The 15,923-nt window shown below is 37.9% G+C and overlaps 1 protein-coding gene across 1 annotated transcript in view; it reads right to left on the reverse strand.

The window, feature by feature from the left end:
- Positions 1-15,517, reverse strand: part of LOC128598942 (regulator of G-protein signaling 3-like) — a 35,388-nt gene extending 19,871 nt beyond the window's left edge. The window contains exons 1-10 of the mRNA XM_053610173.1: positions 14,657-15,517; positions 14,423-14,483; positions 13,703-13,793; positions 10,113-10,180; positions 6,958-7,039; positions 6,721-6,826; positions 3,283-3,652; positions 1,947-1,995; positions 1,547-1,803; positions 1,323-1,406 (exon numbers count right to left, since the gene is read on the reverse strand). Of these exons, the coding sequence (XP_053466148.1) occupies positions 1,323-1,406; positions 1,547-1,803; positions 1,947-1,995; positions 3,283-3,652; positions 6,721-6,826; positions 6,958-7,039; positions 10,113-10,180; positions 13,703-13,793; positions 14,423-14,483; positions 14,657-14,886 (1,398 nt within the window). The 5' untranslated portion in view covers positions 14,887-15,517. The remainder of the gene's footprint in view (positions 1-1,322; positions 1,407-1,546; positions 1,804-1,946; positions 1,996-3,282; positions 3,653-6,720; positions 6,827-6,957; positions 7,040-10,112; positions 10,181-13,702; positions 13,794-14,422; positions 14,484-14,656) is intronic.
- Positions 15,518-15,923: the final 406 nt, after the last annotated feature.

The raw sequence follows: 15,923 nt of genomic DNA on the forward strand, positions 1-15,923 counted from the left end.
CACTTATATAGCACTTTTATCCAAAGCGCTTCACACTGTGTCTCATTCACCTATTCACACACATGTATAAGGAAAACAAAATAAAAAACTTAGCATAACAAAAATGTAAAAAACTGTGGCTCATAGGAAGCTCCCCTAGCAAAAAAAATCTTTTTTTACACAGGGGAAGCATTTTGGGGGGTCTCTAAGAATTAATATTGACATTTATGCTATGCAGCAGTGCAGACCAAACATTAAATGACTTAACCTATAAGCTACTATCCACTGAATTTTTTAAGTAATCTCCTAATAGGCACTTAAGAGTCGACAGCATAATGTCAATCAGCTCGTTTTGAGTGGTATTAGATAAAACTTTGTTCAACTGTGCTTGATAGAGCAGGTGTTACCTGTTGTACACTTAAGAGCTAATATCATTTCTAGGTGTGACAGGTTTCAGCAAAATCTCCAAATCAACTGTCTCAAAAACCATATAAAAGACCTGAAACGAGCCCCAAAAAATTGGCCATTTGAAAAAGGAGACATATTTTTTTATTTTTCTCAGCCTTTGTGTGGGAAACAAAATCACTATGGTGTGCACACATTTCTGATGCTCAGACATTATCCACTCCAAAAACCACCTTTTCCTCTCCCAATATTTGCAATATTTTACAAATGAAATCGTTCTGCCCATAATAGATGCACTTACACTTTGCTATTGTTTGCAATATTTATTAGATTTAATTGCTGTTATTGCCCTGTGAAGGGTTGGCACCCTATCCAGGGTTTCCCCTGCCATGTGCCCCGAGTCCCCTGGGATAGGCTCCAGGCTCCCTGTGACCTTGTGTAGGATAAGTGGTACAGAAAATGGATGGATAGATGGATGGAACTGCTATTATTTGCTATAAATCAAGATCTTGGCAGCCACAAAGCACTTTTAAACTAGCACTAGCAAACTGGCAACCCTGTCAATTGGCTGTCCTGTCCACTACTACAGTAGGTCAAGCATGGGGCGTGATTCCTACCCCAATTGGCCTCTTTAGTGATCACACTGCCCCATGATTGTGCAACATCTAGAATACGAGCAAATAAAAACTATCAAATAGCATTTTTAAAAATCATTGGTCACACAATTATGCAATTAATGCAATTATGAACAGTTTGTAAATAAGTCCTCTTTTCAGTGATGGACTGAAAATGTAAGGGCTGAAAAATTACTTTACACTTTCACAGTGCCACTTTTAGTTTAAAAAAACACCACAATACAGGAATACAGGAAAATGACACTAATTAAAATATAGCCCTTTAGTTACTAGCCCTTTTCTGGGGAGCATTTTTAGCCTTACCTTAAGTGCCATGTTTGTGCTGTCATGAAGGATCATCTCTTCAGACAACAACAGCATTCTCTCCGGGCTGCACAGGTCCAGTGGCTATAATACAAAACGTCCATTTACAGTATATATCTCTAATGTCCACTTCAGAGCATTAGTCATATAGATACAATCTCGTTACAAGCATAATGAACTAAATAATTATTTGAAACAGTGGAAATAAGCACTTGGACCTCTACCTGTACAAACACAGGGAAGATGAGGATCTTGGGGGCCAGGCTGACGTAAGTGCCATAGCTGGAGTGGGGAAGATGCGACTGTACAAGAGTGCAGTTCTGGTAGTTGGCGAAGCTCTGTCTATATGATAAGGGTGGAATTGTGGCAGTCTTGCTGTTCAGGGACCTGCGTAATGTGGCTCGCGCTTCCGCTCCAGTGTCCTGGAGGTAGGCTGTGCTCTGTTGAATTCCTCTTGAGGAGTGAGTCTGATAAATTCTCCCTGAGCCAAACAGAGTAAAGTTAGGCTATTCCAGAAATTCAACATCATTTTCTCCAATAAATATTTTCACTTGTTGTATTCATTTATAACAGTAACTATAATTATTCAACTGTTAAACAAGCATAAACTGTGGATGGTCTTACCAAGCGTTCCTAGTGTTCCATTGCTCTCTGGATAAACAGGTTGTAATATCTGAATATAAAAGAAACATTTACCTGACCAAGCAATCTAATAAGAGCAATCAGCCTTGTTCAGTGACAATATATTGAAACAAAATGCAAACAGGTACAGTTGAAGCCTCTATAAATATAGTTGGTGAAATAAGTATTGGATGCATCAACATTTTTTTCAGTAAATATATTTCCAATGAAGCTATTCACATGAAATTTTCACCAGACATCAGTATTAACTCAAGAAATCCACACATACAAAGAATTCACAACAGTAAAGTCCATAAATACAATTATGTGTAATAAAGCTGAGTGACACAAAAAAGTAATGAACATGCTAAGAAAAAGCAGTTCTCCAAGGCAAGGTAAGGCAAGGAACCAGCTGAAATCCGTAATTATACCCCCTATCTGTGCAAATTAATATCAGGTGGGTTAGTAAATTGATGGTCTGTAAAAAGGCTTTTCGTTAATAAGGTGTCACACAAGAAACATCTCATGATGGGTAAAAGCAAAGCGCTCTCCTAAGACCTTCACAGCCTTATTGTTGCAAAGCATATTGCTGGAATCAGATACAGACATATTTCAAAACTTCTGAATCTTCCAGTAAGCACCATTGGGGCCATTATCCACAAGTGGAAGCAACATCACTCCCTCATCAACCGGCAACGCACAGGAGCTCAAGATTTCTGACCAGGGAGTAAGAAGAATAGTCAAAAGAGTAGCCCAAGAGCCAAAGACAACTCGGAAAGAGCTCCAGAAACACTTGGAGGTAGCAGGTACCATCATCACAGAGAAAACATTAAGTATTAAATAAATTTCAGTTAGCGTGTTCAATACTTTTTTCCTGTGTCATTCCACTTTATTACACATAACTTCATTTATGGACTTTAATGTTGTGAATTCTTTAAATTTCTGGATTTCTTGCATTAATATTGATGTCTGGTGAAAATTTCATGTGAATAGCCTCACTGGAAATATATACTGAAAAAAAATGTTGATCTGCCCAATACTTATTTCCCCGACTGTAGGTAAGTGTAGACTAACTTCATTGTCCACCTGTTGAAGTTTGGACAATATACATACTAGGATTGGGACTGCATTACACTGAGGGCTCCTAATGAAAAAGAGATATCTTGCATATAAAACAACACATGAAGCTCAGAGATCAGAGCTCAAGCTGTGCAGAAAAGCAGCTTGGGGGAAAAAGCTGGTGGCCTTAACAGCATTAACATGAATGTGAACTAAAGGACTGATAAAATTCTGTAGTCTCTTAGAATATGTGCATGAGACGAGATGGATTAATCATTACTTGGTTTCCCGGATTGACAGGGGACAAGATGATGTAATTGTCGCCATTTGATGATGTCACACGGGTGCCCTTGAGGGTCTGTGTACGTGTTTTGTAGTCATTCTCTTCTCGTTTCCCCGTCCATGACCACGTCGGCTCCCTGGTTCCACTTCCTGCACTCTCAGAGCTGTTTCCTTTCTTACGACGGCTTACTTTGTGGTTGGAGGGTCGAGAGAGCAGGGGTGGCGTTTTGTTTTGGGTCTTTGTGGTGGGAGACAGACTGTCAAAGCCAGAAGTTTTATACGAGGGCCTGTGAATCAGGCCTTCGTAGTAGGGCTTCATGACTGGCATTGTCCTCCAGACCACCACGGTGATCTCATTCCGGCAGTTTCTAAAGGAGGAGAAAACATTTTATAGAACTGTAACATAACATTTAATAATCATTTCCTATCTTAAATATGTTCTTTCATTTTCATTATTGCCTATTGGGCACTGTGAGCCATTTACATTGTAATTATACAAACAGGTGACAAACTGAATGAGTCACATGATTTGACTGATCACCTTTATCCTATGATGAAACATTTCTATCCTGAAAGCAGTGGTCTCTTCCAGGATAACAATGTCTCCATCCACCACAATAGCTCACTGAATTGGGTTTGATAAGGATGCAAATGATGTGCTTTGGCCTCCACACTCACCAGAATTAAACCCAATTTAACATCTATTTAACATCAGTCGAGGGAATAATTTTTGGAAGAGTGGTGTTTATGCCTCAGGTACAGTTCTATAGACTTGTGTAATCTATGACAAGGTGCAATGAAGTTGTTCTGGTGGCTTATGGTGGCCCAACAACTTACTAAGACACGTTATGTTCATTTTCCTGTCTGTACATTAGATTTTGAGTGATAGGCAGTTGCCCAAGTGCTCTAGTTGAGTTTTATCTAAGCTGCAATAACATATTATGCCTACTGTCACATAAAGTGCTGTGAAAAATTTTTGCCCCATCCTACTTTCTTCTGTTTTAGTGTATATCTTATACTAAATTGTTTAAAAAATCAAAAATAAAACAAAGGCAAACTGAGTAAACACAAAATACAGTTTTTAAATGATATTTTAAATGTTATTTATTGAAGCAAAAAAGTTTTCCAATACCAGCAGGGCCTGTGTGAAAATATATTTGCCCCCGTAGTTACTAATTCCCCAAATCCACGAAACTGCATTCATAATGGGGTTCAGCTGGACTAGGCGCAACTAGGCCTGATTACAACCACCCCTGTTCAATCAAATCAACACTTAAAGAGCTGTTTCAACAGCATGCAGTTAGTAAAATGATCTTAGATGGTAACACATAATGCCAAAATTGAAAGAAATTCCAAAAATGATGAGGAAAAAGGTGATTGAAATATGTATGTTTGGGAAAGGTTATAAAGCTATTTCAAAGGCTCTGGGACTCCAAAGAACCACAGTGAGAGCCATTATCTCCAAATGGAAAAACTCGGCACAGCAGTGAACCTTCCCAGAAGTGGCCTTCCAAAATTCCTCCAAGAGCACAGCAACGACTCAACCAGCAAGTCAGTAAAGGGCCAAGGACAACTTCAAAGGACCTCTTGTATCAATAAAGGTCACTGTTCATGACTCCACTATCAGAGAGACACTGGGCAAAAATGGCATCCATGAAAGAGTGGCGAGGTGAAAACCACTGCTAACCCAGAAGAACATTAAGGCTCATCTGAATTTTGCCAAAACACACCTTGATGATCCTCAAACCTTTTGGGAGAATGTTCTGTGGATTAATGAGTCAAAAGTGGAACTGTTTGGAAGACAGGGGTCCCGTTACATCTGGAGTAAACCAAACACAGAATTCCACAAAAAGAACATCATACCTACGGTTAAGCATGGTGGTGGAAGTGTGATGGTGTGGGGATGCTTTGCTGCTTCAGGTCCTGGGCAACTTGCAGTAATTGAGGGAAACATGAATTCTGCTCTCTACCAGAAAATCCTAAAGGAGAATGTCTGGTCTTCAGACCGTAAGTTGAAACTCAAGCGCAACTGGATTATGCAGTACGACAATGATCCAAAGCATAGGAGTAAGTGTCATAAAAGTAAGTTAAAGACTGATCTCCAGTTATCGGAAGTGTTTGGCTGATATTGCTGCTAAAGGTGGCACAACCAGATTTTAAGTTTAAGGGGGCAATTAGTCTTTCACACTGGTGATAGGTGTTGGATGACTTTTTTTGCTTCAATAATAAAAACTGTATTGTGTGTTTACTCAGGTTGCCTTTGTTTTATGTTGTATTTCGTTTGAAGATCTAAAACTATTTAGCATGAGATACACAAAAACAGAAGGAATCATGTCGAATACTTTTTCACAGCACTCTACAGTGTAGCTCCTGTACTTCTGCCTTCTATACTATACAATTTTACTTTTATATGTCAAATGTCAGTAACAATAAAATGTTTACTGTATTCCAGCACATTCATTCAGACTTTTTCTGTGAGTCTGTGTACCTGAGAGAGGTAGGAGAGAAAAAGAAGAGAATGCTTATAATAAATTTAAACAGCTTAACAGACTGACGTCTGTGGGGCGAAAGACCTTTCAGCTTGTTAAATTTTCCGTTACCTGTAATAATTGTAAACAGGTCTCTGAATTCCCTTACTCTGACTAAAAATGCATGTTTTGTTATTACAAAGATAGAACTGTAAGCTTTCTAAAGACACCAAAAGAATCCATAACCATTTGTAACAAATATCAAGAGCAATGCAGTATATTTAATCACAATTGACATCAAATCTCTGTGGAGTTAATCGGTTCATTTGATAAGAAACCTACATAATGAAATAAGGACATTATCAGCTTGGATTAGAGTTAGTATTTTGTGGTTAGATTGACTTTTGGCTGTTTATCAGTTGTTTTGCCAAGAGAATTTCTTCAACTAGAAGGAGTTTCCAGAATAGCAGTTTCTGAAAACTGTTAAATGTTGCTGATGTGTTTGTGTTTGCGATGTGCATTACTTATTATCAACATTCAACATGTTATAAAAGGGCTTTGTAGGCTAATTGGCACACATTATAAATGTAAAGCACTGCTGATTTCATCTTGCATAACTTGGCTGTACTTTAGCAGTAACTTTTTTTCTAGCCAATTTAAGTTCAACAGGTAGCTAAGCGTAAAAGTAATGATAATGATGCCACCTGTTAATGTCCAGTTTTAAGATCAAACATGGCTTAGTAGGCTACTCTTCAAAACACCCAAGGAAAACTTAACTAGTTGTGAAATTATAAATTTAAGATTAATATGTATAATGGACATTTCAAGCATTCTTGCCATTTATTAAAAATTATTATTATTACAGAATGCCAAGTCTTTCAAGCATCTGCATGAGTAATGTTTATATCATCACACCCTTCAGCAGCTATGTGATATTAATGATTCATTCCACAGTAAGAGTGACAGACCTGATAGCATGTGCCAGGTCCACACACTTCCAGTGCTCTACTGGTTGGCCATTCAGCTGAAGCACCGTGTCCAACTGCTGCAAACCAGCCTGGTGAGCTGGACCACCTTAAAGTATGACAGAGAACAAATCCCATAGCCAACATACCAAAGTATACAATACTGAAGCTGATACGTAAAAACACATGTAGCAGTTTCTGTTCTGCATGAAGAAGTTTCTAGAATGTGACGGGACTGACCTGGGTCCACAGCCTGCACACGCACAGGTGAGTCTGAGCATATAGTGAAGCCGAAACCATCCTTTCCCCTCAGAATGGTAACCTGCATGAACACACATCAGCCAGAACAGATCTATCACCCAGTCGGTGGGAACTGAATTACCTCACTGCATGTGTTAAGCTAGGTCAAGCAATCAGGGTCTGGGTCAGTTCCAATTCAGAAGCTTAATGGAAATCCACTTACTCAAGACCTCCAAGTGGGACTAGGGCAGACTTATGGCATTTATAATTGAGTAAAGGTGAAATTCTTCCAGGAAATACACTAAATGCAAGATATAATTATCTTATTTCATATAAGATAAAAGACCACATAGATTATTTTGGCTGAGACAACAGAAAAGAAGGTCAAGCAAAACAAACATTAAAGAAAAAGGCCTTCAAGTGAGAAATACAGTATCCCAGCAGCAGTCGAGTTCAAATGCCACAGCTCCAAACAGTCTGAGATATTAAAATGTACAAGTTGCTGGGAGATGTAGAGAGGCCTCCACTCTCAGTAGGAAGAAAGGGAAATGAGTTGCTTCTGAAAACTGCCAGGGCTCAGAGAAACAGTGCAGTGGGGGATATTTGGACAGGGCAGAGGTGAAATGCCAAAAGAAGCTGGTGCCAAACTAAATAGCAAAATGTGGAAAAAATGTCTTGCGTGTAACATGACACTGGGTAGACAACAATAAAGTAGCGAGATAGAGGGAGAGTGGACAGGGCTATAAAATTTTGGAAGCATTCCTTTCATTTTTTTGCTTCCTCTTCATCAGCTAGTTTAAGTACACCAATGAAACAATTATCAGTCTTGTCTCTCCCCTCCCCATCAGTGCATTCTGATTTCTTTCTTTCATATGTATGGCCCACAGTAATGTAATGGAATGGCCTCTAACTGTACGATTGTACACTTGGAAGCATCATCCCTGGACAAGTACTTCTAAATTTAGGATCCATTATATTTCCCTTCATGTACTTTTACAAATTTCAGCAGATGTCTGGTATTCCCTGAGAACCGAAGCACTAAAATATTTCACATAAAATAAAACATGAGCACTCTGTAACGGAACAGGTAGTTAACACGTTTTAGTAAATGGGTATGCCAAAAACAAAATCTCAAAAAAATAAGTACAATTATTCAATAAATAAATTACTCCACATATAAACTGTCTCCTGTATAGTAACTATGTAAACTTCAACATTCAGTGCTCCCAATTTTACCCACCAGCAAGACAAAAATAAGCAGCAGGACCAACCTGAGGCAAGTTGCGTTCAATGCAGAACCTGCACAATCCATGAATGGTATGCATAGCTCCTGACCTACACCTGCCTGCACATGTACTGTATGTGACTCCCCTATAGCTCTGTTCGTTTTTTAAGTCTGTATCACTACATGCAACGGTGCTGTTGATCAGAGTGTAGTACTAGTAGAACTCGGCATGCCCGCTCATGGGAACCGCTCTGTGTAAAAGAATCACAGGAAGTAACCTTCCAGCCCCCCAGGCCGTGGCCAGGCAGTATGGCTGCACTTGATAAGCCAACAGGTTTCCTGAACAGTTCGGCAGTGTAGTGTCTCTCTCTCTCTGTCTCTCTCACCCTCTCTCTCTCTCTCCTGCTAGGCCTGATTTCATGTAAACACAAAACATCCATTATGACCATGGGGCATTAAAGACATGTTTGTTTAAGCTGGGCACATGTCAGCAAGGTGTTACAGTGGGACTTTCTCCTGTACGTGCCAAAAAACAAGTCCGGCAAAAGTTAACACTCCTTTTCACACTTATGATATGAAGAGTATAAATTTAAGAAAATTAAGTAAAAACAATAGTTCATTCTACAAAACCCATAAATATACCTCTTTACTTGATATGTTCCCCTCAAGATTATATCAGCAAACTACATTTTTATTAGTCCAATAAAACTCAGGAGACCAAACTTCAGAACCGAAAAGTCTCATTACAGTAAGACAGGAAGGAAAGCCATCTATGATTATGACTGGCTTCATCAGTTTCCAGTTTTTAGGTAGGAAAAGATGTCTTTGCCAAGAACAAACAGAATGGCAAGCGCATGGAACTCAAAAGGAGATAAATCATAAACAACACATAGAGGCGGGCTTCCTATTACGGCCACTTTGTTAGCCTTTCCCGTTTCCCAGCTTTGTCTGAAGAGAAAAGCCCAATTGGAGAGCAAGGCCTGGGAAAAGCTGCACGCTAAAGTAGATGGGCGGGTTTGGAATCAGTGTGAGGGTGTAAAAGACAGAGACAGAAGGACACTGAGAGAGAGAGAGAGAGAGAGAGAGAGAGACCTAATGACAGGATCAGTGTGTACGTGAGAGAGAGAGAGAGAGATGATGATGATGATGATGATGAACAATGAAGAATAATACAATGTATAATATTCACAACCACACACCACTCTATTCTTCAACATTAACACAGTTCTTTTACAATATGCTATTAATGAGAAGGTATGGGTGTTTATTCATTTCTGAATGCTAAAATCACATATATAACAAACTTTATAAAAAGACACTGTTAAAATCCCACGATAAGAAGTCCACATCCTATACCTATCACATAGACACAGTTTACAGCAGTAGAAATAGCCAGTGTCTAAATATTTATATTAAATGAAAGGTTTGCTGTATGTATAATGTTTAAATGATATTCTCAGTCACTAAGAAGAACTAAGGAACACATAAACACATAACAAAGTTAGGTGGCTTCCACACTGAAATAAGATATCTGAAAGAGCACACATGCCTGAACAGAATGACTGCAATACAAGTTTTTGTCCTTTTTGTCCTCTCTCATATACACTTTTTGCCTCATATCAACTGCATACTATATCAGATGTATACTAGTACAAAGTCTGTCCATGCAAACAGAGATCACAAATGGCATTAGTCTTGTTCTTCCAACCATCACTAAAGCATATGTAAAATTAGGAATGCACAGTTAATTAAGTTTTTGCCTTCCTTACTCATCCTAATAAGTTGGTGAGATACTATGAGTTTGGGATGCAGGCAATCATCAATCAAGTTTTCTGTCAATTTACAATAATAATCTGATAAACTGCAAGAAAATATCTTTAATCACTAATGTGCTACCAAATTAAAGGATTAAAGGTAAAACCTCACTCACGGTTAGCGATTGCATGTCCTCTGGGGATATAATATCAGGTACAACAGCATGGTTGGTCAGAGCAGCATCTGAAACATATACAAGAGAATCCCATGAGTCCCAGGAGGAAAGTGTGGCCTTTGAGAACATTGCTCCAATATGTGAGGAATCCTGAAACACAGCAGCACACTTTAGCCAGAGTTGCACTTTGGTCGAGATGAAATGGAGTTAAAGAAGATTGAGAGTGCCTTTATTCATCTCACATGGAGCTTTGCTAACTGCTTTAGCCAGAGTGAAAGAGAGAGAGAGAGAGAGAGAGAGAGAGAGAGAGAAATCAGCTTCTCTCAATGCATTATCCCTATCCCAATCTACCAACTACAGGCTCCCCCCACATCGCTCCCAGGAAACAATGTCTTTTAAGCCTTCTTCATTGAAGTTGCTTTCAGCTGGGACACAATACAGCTGCCTTTCTCCCCTAAGGTCTGACCCAATGCTCTCTCTCTCTCTCTCTCTCTCTCTCTAGTGTAATCTTTTCTGTTTTCACATACTGCACACGCGTCCTCCATCTCACTCCATTACTTAATCCTTGAACACATGCACCACAATTGTCAGAACTCTCATTGCATCTTCACAATGCTTTTACTTAAATACAAAAACTAGCTGTCACACCCACTTACATTCATCCTAACTAGTCACTCTGGGTGAATGTCCCTGCAGGAGGCTAGGGAAAGAGACTAATCTCAAAAGTAACTTTGAACTGACTTGGACACTCCATTAAGTTTTTCTGCATTTAAAGTAAAAACAAAACAGTGGCCTATGTACAGCTTCCTTGTTAGTGAATAGTACAGAGTGACTGTGTTCTGCAGTGACACATTAGCGTCCTGCACTGGATGCTGGCATTGTCTAGTAGATTTTAATAATGAACAAGGAAGCTTAGAAGAGCATTTCTATGGAAGACATTTCAAAATTTAACTAGGTACGTAACTACATAATTTAACTCCATATAGGGAGCAATGTCGAATTTCAATTTGCTTTATCTATTAAACAACATCCAGAGTAATAAATCAATAAAGCAATTGATAAAGAATGCTTATACATGGTCCTTTCCCTTTATTAATGGGAATAAATCCAGACATTTTAAAGACTTCAGACAATTTCCAGTTTCAAACTTAACATTTCAGTTTTGAAAGGTCATTAACCATATAATGAAAGGAGAAAACATGAAATGTAGGGCTGCAACAAATAATCGATAAAATCGATAATAATCAATGATTAAAATAATCGACAACAAATTTCATTATCGATTAGTTGGGTCTGTGACGTCACTATGACGTCCCCATCAGTGACCTCACTTCACAATAGGGCTGCACAATTAATCGAATATTGATCTCGATTATGATTTTGTCTGCCCACGATTACATGAACAAGTTCGACTGCGATATTGACATTTAAAATTCGTCCTTCTCTCTTAGAAAACTCAGCTGCATATCAAATCATGCACTTCCTAAACTTGCAGCCAATCACCATAGAGTGGTGCAGGGATGACGTCATTTTGTAATGCCAAAACCCGGAAATGGATTTATCATTTTAGCGCTCGCGCTGTGAGCTTTGCTTCAGGTTTCAGAGCACGCTGCACGCTGCATGCTCCAGCGCTTGTGTGAGGGGAAATCAGATGTTGTCGGGGACATTAAAGGACATCACGATGAACAGGAAAAAACTTTGCAGATAAATTGCTTCAGGTGTGCACAATTCCCCCCAAAAAACATGTATGATCCACAGAGTAAATTAATTATTATGGAAATGTTTTTAAATCAAGTTTGGAAAAGTTGTCGGAAGCTTTTTGATGGTGACATTGAAGTCGAGCAACCGTGGTGTAGTTCATTTATAGCGCACGGTTAGCTGTTTATTTCTGGCGAATGTATTTAGGCTTCAAACTTCATAAACGTTGTGTTCATTTGTGAAAATTATCTTGATGGACAAAACGTATTAGTATTGTAAACTTTTATTGATCACAGAGCTTATTTTTTGCAATAATCCAAAAGTCTATGTGAAAATCCTATTGGGTTTTTGTCGAGGGAACCGGTGTGATGATAACTTCCGGGTTCCGGTACAAAATGACGTCCTCCCTGCGTCACTCTACTGTATGATTTGGCTTAGTCTCTCCTCCTATAAACACTGTTATTGCCTTTTCTGCAGACGCCTGAACTGTTTTCATTTGGTTGCATATTGTTATATTTAATTTCATATTTTCATTTGGATGATGGCATTTTTATTTTTACTTATCCTATATTTTGGGTACAATTTTATTTATATTTTGCTTCTACGAGATGATGCACTTTAAGGACCAGTCTAATTTGATGCAAAGATTTGTACATTTGCAGGAATGTAGCACAACATGGAGGTGAAAGCAGCGGTCTGTTTATTTAAATGTGAAAATACAATAAAAATATGTTGTCCCTAAAATCAATGAATAACCGTGATAAATAATCATGATCTCAATATTGATCAAAATAATCGGGATGATCATTTTGGCCATAAGGCCATAATCGTGCAGCCCTACTTCACAATGGTGAAAAACACATTTCTATGAATAAAACACGTGAAAAACAGAGGTCACAGAGTGAGCTGCTGCTGCAGGAAATGTGCATGATCCAGGTCGTCCAAAACATGAGAATGTTTCATATTAAGCGCTTCAAACAAACTCGTAAGTGCGTTAACGTTTAATGTGTTCCAGACATGTTTTCTTCAGTGCAGAAATGACATTTTTACCTTTATATCCTTATCTGTCCTGACAGCGAGCGAGTCTCCATTAAACTTCACTGAATGAGGGCGAGTCTATGCATACATGTCAATCAAACAGCGCGCAATAGAAAGGCAGCACAATAACTCTGACTAAAATATTCATTTTGATCAAATATGTTGTTTGATGCTATATTTAGAAACAAAAGTAATTGTGTTTTTATGAGAGCAGTAACTGTAATGGGGTTATAACATGTAATTGTATATAAATGTAAGAAATGTCATACATTTACAGAATAAAGAAACATGTTACTGTGTTCAGATGAGGGAATGTGTGTGTTACTGCACAACCAACAAACATTCAACCTCTTACCAGTTAACACTTAGTCTGTGCTTTTCTTTTTCTTTTTCTTTTTTAGCATTTTTAATATAGTGATTTACACCTTGTGGACAATCAGTTGTTTTTTTTGTTTTCAAAATATAATGTTAATATTTTTTAAAAATCCTTTGCACAATGTATAGCATAGCCCACATAGATACATTTAATATCTTTTTCATAGCCTTCAACACGCTCAATGTTTGAAGGACAACATTGGGCATAATATGAAATAACGTGTTTTTTTTAAAAAATACAGAAAATAAAAATTGGCCTTTTAATCCAATTAATCAATTAATCAAAGAAATAATCGACAGATTAATCTATTATCAAAATAATCATTAGTTGCAGCCCTAATGAAATGCGATATGCTTTAGAGAAGCTGTGTTAGTGTAAAAAAAAAAAAAAAAAAAAAAGATTTCATGAATTTCCAGCCTTATAATCAGCTATTAGAAAATCAGCTGTAGCCATAAGCAGAGAAATAATCTTTACTCACCATCAGACTGCTTGATGCGACGTGTAGCTACTCGCAGATGTTTGTTCCTGCCCAGCTCCTCACCCAGGAGATAATACCAACCCCTAATCTCCTGCACAGGGAATTAAAAAAGTGAGGTCTTTCACATGTCCAGAAAGACAGGTCAGCACAGACAGAGAGAGGCGAGAGAGTGAGGAAAAAGCAAGAATACAATGAATTCTCTTGCTCATTTGAACAAATCTGATGTTCACTCAGTGTCTGTCCAGCTTCATCTAATGCTGCTAAAATGATCACCTTCCAAAGAATGTGTTAGCGCTCATACCACAGAGGCAATCTTGATAAATGTTTAAAAATGTGACCTTTGTAGGTGTTTGTGTAGTGGGAAACCTGCAAGAAGGTAGTACAGAGCTTCACATGCTCATTATTTGCTTCCTTTAAGTACTGTACATCATTTTCAAATTCCACTGTAAAACCTTATTTGCCGCTAATCATGCTATATAATGATGATCAGACGAAATTATTTATCTACAATGATGCAAATTAATGAAGCCCCCTGTTTTCTGTTAAAATGATCTTTACCTTGAAATGGTCTCTAACGAAGACCATTATATCAGTTTAGCAGCTCTATGCATGTACTATATAAATCTTGCCTTTTGCTTATAATTCTTATTATCTTATGATTTGTTCTTTTAAATAATAAACACTTGTGCACATCAAAGATATTATCACTGATGTTTATACCTTTGCAGAAGTGATGAGGGAGTGAATACCAAAACTCATACAGCCCAGGAACTCACTCCGTCTGCCGGAACAAACACACATCCAGTCAAACCAAAGCTATAAACAACTACAATATAATGAGTTTTAAAAACAGAAAAATATATATTTCTTGTGGGTTTACTGAAAATGTAGCACAGAAATTTAGCACAAGACGTAACAAATGATTCAATACATAAAAACAGCAAAAAGAGCCACCTAGATGTCCGACTGCGATTCCAAGCGGTCACTAATAGTCTCTTCAGTTGCTTGTCCTCACCCACATCTCTGTGCACAAAGATCAAAAACCTCAAAACCTCATCAATCACTGACCAATCACATGAAAAAACAGTAGCTCCCCTATACAAAGGGCTTCTGTGTCTTAAGAGGAAAAGCTTTTTCCCCTGATTCAGGTTGGTCAGCAAATATAGGACTAGCAACCAAGACATGCATTTAATGCTCGAAAAATGACAGAGAGGATTGAACAAACTAATATACAATGAATTATTCGGGTAAGATAATGTGACATTTAGCTTGCACTTTATTTTCATGCATAAAACATAATTTTGTTCCTAAAAGCAGATGTATACGAGCTGCATAACATGTAATAGAAATATTTTCCTCTAATATGCAAATAAGCTCTGTAACAAATGACAATTTTAATGTTCTATGAGCATTAAATTCACCAAATTCTGAACAATCACATGTGCCATTTTTAATAGGTTTTTAATATATACTCAAACAGCTAAAAACCCACCTCTTCCATCAATACCCAACTAATCCCTAAAATGACATCCCTACATTATCCTAATAAATAAATAAATAAATAAATAAATAAACCCTACTCTTACACCTCTACTCTGCGCACTTGGTGGTAGCACTACTTGTATTGTTCTCTGCTTGATATATCGCTTTGCTTGTATTTACTCATTTGTAAGTCGCTTTGGATAAAAGTGTCTGCTAAATGAATAAATGTAAATGTAAATATTGCAAAGCATTTTGTTCATGATATGTAGCAATATACTGTAATTATATTATACCATTTCTGTCCATATCATGTAGCCAGTTAAGATGCATTGTGAATACTGTACTTACATCATAAAGAACTCATTAAAGACAGGACTCTTGCAATTGATGACAGTCCTGGTCTTCTGCCTTTGACTGTGGTCAACATCTGGAACTAGAGTTATCTGAAATAGAACATCACTCACATATTAATGCGTTCTTTTGCGTTCTACGTGTTTCACTATAACCTGAATCCATTTGTGTCATGGACGTAAGGGATGTCACCCAGCACATTGCATTTTGGGTTATATCTAAGTGGACAGACGACCCAGATACTATCTTCTGCTTGAAAACAGCAGAGCCTGAGAGTGTGTTCAGTCTAAAATAAAACTCCTCAGAGGATAAAAGGACAGGGATGGATGAAAACACAAATCTCACTTTGTCATTAAATCCTGAACACTGTCTAAAAAATTCAAGCTAG

This window comes from Ictalurus furcatus, chromosome 22 (genome assembly GCF_023375685.1).
Source record: "Ictalurus furcatus strain D&B chromosome 22, Billie_1.0, whole genome shotgun sequence".
In the NCBI taxonomy this organism is placed as follows: domain Eukaryota; kingdom Metazoa; phylum Chordata; class Actinopteri; order Siluriformes; family Ictaluridae; genus Ictalurus; species Ictalurus furcatus.